The sequence below is a fragment of the Babylonia areolata genome, chromosome 18, assembly GCF_041734735.1.
Source record: "Babylonia areolata isolate BAREFJ2019XMU chromosome 18, ASM4173473v1, whole genome shotgun sequence".
Lineage (NCBI taxonomy): Eukaryota > Metazoa > Mollusca > Gastropoda > Neogastropoda > Buccinidae > Babylonia > Babylonia areolata.
This window is the reverse complement of record NC_134893.1, coordinates 25,415,642-25,423,141: the sequence shown is the minus strand read 5'-3', so window position 1 is coordinate 25,423,141 and position 7,500 is coordinate 25,415,642. Positions and strand designations below refer to the sequence as shown.

Below are 7,500 nucleotides of genomic sequence, written 5' to 3'. Positions count from 1 at the left end.
AAAAAAAAGAAAGAAAAAAAAAGACGCATTTCCTGTTCACGTTGAAATAAAGCATAAAAAGAGCTAAAGCCCTCATGGCTAACGTGTGATTCCTTCAGTTCAACAACAGCCAAACGGAAACGGAGCAGTTCTATCTTAAGCTGACCACATTGACCAGCATTTTACTGTTTTACGATCATAATAAACAGAACTTTCAAACTTTCCCTGTCTTCATCACCACTTGTTGGCTTCGATAAATCATTTAAGAAAAAAAGAAAAGAAAAAAAAGTCGCCAAACTCATTTTCATGCGTAATATACACAATAAACACTCCGGACAAACCCAGTTAGTTCAGCAAAATTATGACAGGCATCTGCATCGGACCAGGTTCCCCCATTCAAACACTGCAGACTGAAGGACCGAACCACACCTGCCTCTCCGATCAAAGACGCCATCAAAACAACAACAAACAACAACATAAAACAACAACAAAGAACCACCCCCCAAAACAAAGAAGCAAACAAAAAAACAAACAAAGGTTACTCATTGCCTGAATCATTGAAAACCATGCATAGAACCCCCCCCCAAAACAAAACAAAAACAAACTACCAATGTTTCTGTCCAAACAATAGCGTGAATTAAGGAAGTCTGCCTCATCTCCAAAACCCGGAAACGTTTTCAAACGCACATTTGTAGAGCGAGTTGATTTCAACAAATTCTGGGCTGGATATTTGTTGATTTAGATGACCGCTCGTATACAGTAAGTGACGAGGCTTATGAACATATCTTTAAAACTAAATATTTCAGTTGGGCGAGATCCGTTAAGAAAAAAATCCATAGAATATTCAAATTGATGTCCCATTACTTGCAGAATTTTGCCGCTCCTGGCAGCTGTATGCATCAATGTAACTTCCACACAAAACAGAAGTAGTTCCAATTTGAACTAAAAATTATAAAACGACTGCTATAAATAAGTCAGTATATGAGATAAAAGTGCTACGTTTTGTGAATATGACATAAAAACAAAACAAAACAATAAAAACAGTAAGGTGTCCGTGGAAACATTTCTTTATAACTTTTTGCGTCCTTCCGAGAAGTGGATTGCCATTGTAATTAGTGCGCGTTTGTGGAAAGAACTGATATCTTCCCCTATTTTAAGACAACTTTGGCGTCGACAGAAAATATTTCTAGAGAAAATGAATAGGTTAAAGTTGATCACACACGCACTGACACAGACACAGACACACACACAGACACAGACACACACAGACACACATACACAGACAGACAGACAGACAGACAGACAGACACACACACAGACACAGACACACACAGACACACACACACACACACACACACACACACAACGGAAAAAGGGGGTAATTACATACATTCACGTTGTGTGTAAACACACACGCGAGTTTAAAGTATTAGCCTTTTTTTAAAACTTAATGGAAGACTCAAAATATCAACATTACTTCACGTACATGTACATCAACGAGCACTTCAGTCTCAGAGTGTTTTTTTTTTTTTTAACCATCAAAAGCAAACCAAACCAATGCAAAACAAAGCAACAACATCAGTCACCCATTTCCATTCACATGCTATAGGGAACTTAGTCCTTTCTCTTCGCGTCTTTGCAAACTTTCAAAACAAAAATCCAGACCTAAAAAAACCCCCATAAACTATTGAACTACCGACTTACTTTTTTTTTTTCAAAAGATAAAAAAAGTGACCACCTTATCTATCATTAACAATCATCACTTTTCACACATTAATATAATTTTATAATTTTATATCCTTTTGATAAAGTAAAAAAAAAAAAAGAAAAAAAAAGAAGAATAAGAAAAAACGATCATGTTACACCACTCTTACGTCAACTTCATTGGCTACCCATCCGATACAGAATTCAATACGAAGTGACATATTGGTTTATAGCCAGTTTGAAAGATCCCTCCCATTTTACTTGTCTTCTGTCCCTTTTACTTACACCCCTTCCTGTTCTCTCGGGTCCTCTGGAGAAAAGCTTCTTCGAGTCCCCAAAACCTCTACAAAGACATTTGGCCAAAGGGCCTTTCAGTATCAATCACCTTCTGTTTGGAATTGTCTTCATCTGGATATCCGTCAGTTACAAATGTTGTTCACTTTAAAAATTAAACTGAAAACCTACCTGTTAAAAGTGGCTTTGGATGTGACTAAACATAGCTATCTGTTTGCATGTCTCCTCCCATCCACTCGATTTCTTCCTTCTACCACGTAGTGTTTCGCGCGCGCGCGCGTGCATGCGTGCATGCGTGTGTGTGTGTGTGTGTGTGTGTGTGTGTGTGTGTGTGTGTGTGTGTGTGTGTTCATATCTGCAATTTGTAGTATTGTTTCAGCGTATATATATATATTCGTCTGTATTGTTGTAGTTTTTCATGTCCTGTGTTTGGTTATGCGCCTTGTTTCATATGAGACGCTTAGAGCCCATTATATGGGAGTTTGCTCAATGTGAACACTATTGTATGCGTATTGTTTCACGTGAAGCGCTTAGAGCCCATTATATGGGAGTTTGCGCAATATGAACATTATTGTATGCGTATTGATTCACGTGGTGGCGCTTAGAATCCATTATATGGGGAGTTTGCGCAATATGAACACTATTGTATGCGAAGAGTTTCATGTGGTGGCGCTTAGAGCCCATTATATGGGAGTTTGCGCGATATGAACACTATTGTATACGTATAGTTTCACGTAAGGCGCTTAGAGCCCATTATATGGGGAGTTTGCGGTATGATTTTTTTTGCGGTACTGTCACTATCTGTATTCCCTCTCTTCATCAAACATCCAAAGCCAGCAGACATGAGGGTACTGCAATAAATGCAAATCCTGAATTATATGGGAGAAGAGCCTTCAGTAGTACCAGACGCAGGAAACTTTAAAACCAAAATCAGCACTTAAAGAAGCTGTAATCTAAAAAACAACAACAAAAAACAACAACAACAACAACAACAACAAAAGCAAAGGAATGTGGAGTGATGGCCCAGTGGCAACGCGTCCGCCTGGGAAACAAGAGAATCTGAGTGCACGGGATCGAAACCACACTCGCCGGCATTTTAGCCTCCTCCACTGGACTGTGAACGGTGGTCTGGGCATTAATAATAATAATAATAATAATGGATACTTATATAGCACACTATCCAGAAATCTGCTCTAGGTGCTTTACAAAAACGCTTTGTTAACATAAAACATTATATCTATGTTACATACACACACCAAAATGTGACTACACACACACACACACACACACACACACACACACACACACACACTGCATACATACATTTTAACATACATGTGTATCTAACAGCTACCCTAACACATACGCACACATAGGCAGGCACAAACTTACATAAACACACGCACACACAATACACATTCATATACATGCATGTAGTTATGTACACATACATATGTATACACACATAGTCAAGCACAGCTAACGCAAAGGAAGTGGACCTGCCATAATTGAACTTATTGCTGAGGGAAATGGTGAGTTTTGAGACGAGATTTAAAAGATGCGAGGGAATCAGAATAACGGAGGTTATCAGGGAGCTTGTTCCACATCTTTGGCGATTAGTCATTCGGATGAGACAAAAACCGTGGTCCAGTGTGCAGCATGCACTTAGCCAATGTAAAAAGAACCCACGGCCAAAAAAGGAAAGGGGCAGCCCTTGGCAAAATTCTGTAGAAAAATCCACTTTGATAGTCAGAAAACAAAAACTGATACACCTGCAGGCAGAAAAAAAGATGCTGTTGCACTGTGGTGACGTGGTCTCCATCACGAGGAGGGTGGTCCAAATTTCACACAGAGAAATATTGCAACAAAGAAAAAATGATACAATGCAATGCAATGCAATGCAATACAACGCAATACAACACAATACATCACAATACAATACAACGCAATGCAACACAATACAATACAATACAACACAATACAAGACAACCATGTTGTTCTTGACGCACTGGCGATAACAGTGAACACAAACTGTCTTCAGTGACAGCAACGATCGGAATGAACTTTACCTGTGAATACTTCAGGAATGGAAGTAAATCGACTCTTCTGGCTCTTGACTTCCACACCAGTCTTTTTGTCTTGCATTTTGCATATTAACTGCTCCATCTGAAAAGTAAAAAAAAAAAAGAAAAAAAAAAAAAAAAAAAGAAGATAAATAATACACGTTGTCATTCGCAACTACATAATACACTACATATATTTACATACATCTAGAAACATTCGAACATATACTCAAATCCATGCCCGTGTGAACACATGCATGCATGCATGCAGGTACACACGCACGCACTTACACACACACACACACACACACACACACACACACACACACACACACACACGTAAACATGCACTTAATTGTGTGCGTGCACGTATGTACACGTGTGCGTGTGCTTATTGTAAGATCGTAGTCAAAAACCGAAGTGCAAAGAACACGCTCCTAACATCACGGTCACGACTTCCAGGTGTACGTACACAATACGAACGTCACATAGATCAATAACATGAACACAAACCCATGTGTACACACCCACAACCAGAGCAATACATTGAAAATGATTGTTATGAATGAATGAATGATATGGATACATTTCGTGCCTATCCTTGGTCGGAGACCAAGCTCCAAGTGCTTTCCAAACTCGGGGTCATTTGCAGAACAGGCTACCTACGTGGGTAGAGCTGCCATTAGCGCTCATCATTCGTTTCCGGTGTCATTCTATCAGATTTCAGGCATGCACACATACACACTCACATATACATGCAACATTTTACGTGTATGACTGTTTTTTGTTTATTTACCCCGCCATGTAGGCAGCCATACTCCGTTTTTGGGGACGTGCATACTAGGTATGTTCTTGTTTCAATAACCCACCGAACACTGACATAGATTATAGGATCTTTAGACGTGCGTATTTGATCTTCTGCGTGCATATACACGCGAAGGGGGTTTAGGCACAAGCAGGTCTGCACATATGTTGACCTGGGAGATCGGAAAAAAAAATCTACACCCTTTACCCACCAGGCGCCGTTCCCGACATTGAAACCGGGACCCTCAGATTGAAAGTCCAACGTTTGAATCACTCAGCTATTGCGCCCGCATGCAGGATCACGAGAGGTTTGGAGAGAGGTTTTCATGCCTGACCTGTGTTTGGTCGCTTCAAGCAGTTAGTCTGTCTATCAGTATTTATGTCACCTGTTTACCCCCTTTCCCCAGTGTACTCTAGTACCGAGGTTTAGCTGATGTGGCGAAGCGCATACGGGTAAGGTCGCAGTGATAAGAAACTCTAGTTGGACAGTACAAAATCTTCAGAGAAGAAGCTCCCCTCAGTGAAGTGTTTCGGCCCCTAACTCCTTACACTCTAAGGGGGCCGTGCCGCACCCAGGTCATGACTCCTTGATGCCCTTGTATTGCCGCCTCCCACCCCCCCTCTATCCTGGTCCTCAGCAGGTTCGAACCCGCGCCTCCAGGGTTGTCGCCACTTCAGGACTGGAGTCACCTTTTCTGGCAGACGTTTTAACCACTGAACCATCGTATGCCTAGTTTGAGTAGGGAAAATTCCTCCTCGACCAGATTCAGCTGGAACTCTTTTCTGCTGCTTCTGCCATTGTCTTGAGAGCCCTTGTCCTCTCTCTGTCAGAAATCGACAGCTGTTTCATGAGGCTGTAAGCAGATGCGCTCACAAACCCTCTTGCACCAATCTCAATGGCGAGGACTTTGAGCTTGGAAGCCAGAATCTCTCAGGCTGATGGCTATGCATTATGATGCCCCCTTTAGCGGAGCAACCGAAACTTTGTGCGAGCGTGCATCCGCCCTGCATGAGTCAGTGTCCCTGTTCGGTGACTCGGTGTATCAGCTCGGTCAGTGCCTCTCTAGGGTAAGTGTGAGCGGTCTGTGGGTGTGTAGTCAGTGTCTGTGTTGTCAGTGTCGATGTAGGGTTTGTGTTGTCAGTGTCTATGTAGGGTACGTGTGAGTGGTCAGTGGGTGTGTAGTCAGTGTTCGTGTTCTCAGTATCTATGTAGTCAGTGTGTGTAGTTGATATGTATTTGTGGTCAGCGTGTCTGTGTGGTCAGTGGGTGTGTAATCAGTGTGCGGTCAGTGTTCTTCCAAGGTTATGAGTCACTGAGTGTGTGTAGTCAGTTTGCGTGTAGTGAGGGTATGTGTATATGTATGCAGTAAGTGTGTGTGTGGTGTGTGTGTGTGTGTGTGTGTGTGTGTGTGTGTGTGTGTGTGTGTAGTCTATGTGTAGTCAGTATGTGTAGACAGTGTAAATTCAGTGAGTGTGTAGTTAGTATATGTGTAGTCAGTGTGTTTCTGTCGTCAGTGTGTGTTGTCAGTGTGTCCGTGTTATCAGTGTATGTGCTGTCAGTGTGTCCGTGTTATCAGTGTATGTGTAGTCAGTGTGTTTCTGTAGTCAGTGTGTGTTGTCAGTGTGTCCATGTTATCAGTGTATGTGCAGTCAGTATGTTTCTGTAGTCAGTGTGTCAGTGTGTCCGTGTTATGACTGTATGTTAGTCAGTGTGGTTCTATGGTCAGTGTTGTCAGTGTGGTTGGTGTGTCTGTGGGGTTGTCAGTGTGATTGGTGTGTCTGTGTGGTTGGTGTGTCAGTGTGGTTGTCAGTGTGGTTGGTGTGTCTGTGTGGTTGTCAGTGTGGTTGGTGTGTCCGTGGGGTTGGTGTGTCAGTGTGGTTGTCAGTGTGGTTGGTGTGTCTGTGAGGTTGGTGTGTCTGTGGGGTTGTCAGTGTGGTTGGTGTGTCTGTGTGGTTGGTGTGTCTGTGTGGTTGGTGTGTCTGTGTGGTTGTCAGTGTGGTTGGTGGGTCTGTGTGGTTGTCAGTGTGGTTGGTGTATCTGTGTGGTTGTCAGTGTGGTTGTCAGTGTGGTTGGTGTGTCAGTGTGATTGGTGTGTCTGTGTGGTTGGTGTGTCTGTGTGGTTGGCGTGTCAGTGGGGTTGTCAGTGTGGTTGGTGTGTCTGTGGGGTTGTCAGTGTGGTTGGTGTGTCAGTGTGATTGATGTATCTGTGGGGTTGTCAGTGTGGTTGGTGTGTCTGTGTGGTTGTCAGTGTGGTTGGTGTGTCTGTGGGGTTGTCAGTGTGGTTGGTGTGTCTGTGTGGTTGTCAGTGTGGTTGGTGTGTCTGTGTGGTTGTCAGTGTGGTTGGTGTGTCTGTGTGGTTGGCGTGTCAGTGGGGTTGTCAGTGTGGTTGGTGTGTTCTGTGTGGTTGTCAGTGTAGTTGGTGTGTCAGTGTGATTGATGTGTCTGTGGGGTTGTCAGTGTGGTTGGTGTGTCTGTGTGGTTGTCAGTGTAGTTGGTGTGTCAGTGTGATTAATGTGTCTGTGTGGTTGTCAGTGTAGTTGGTGTGTCAGTGTGATTGATGTGTCTGTGGGGTTGTCAGTGTGGTTGGTGTCTCTGTGTGGTTGGCATGTCAATGGGGTTGTCAGTGTGGTTGGTGTGTCTGTGTGGTTGGTGTGT

The 7,500-nt window shown here is 42.9% G+C and overlaps 1 protein-coding gene across 1 annotated transcript in view; it reads right to left on the bottom strand.

The window, feature by feature from the left end:
- Positions 1-7,500, bottom strand: part of LOC143292592 (regulator of G-protein signaling 7-like) — a 32,651-nt gene that overhangs the window by 19,515 nt on the left and 5,636 nt on the right. Inside the window, exon 2 of the mRNA XM_076603042.1 lies at positions 4,047-4,143. Within this exon, the coding sequence (XP_076459157.1) occupies positions 4,047-4,143 (97 nt within the window). The remainder of the gene's footprint in view (positions 1-4,046; positions 4,144-7,500) is intronic.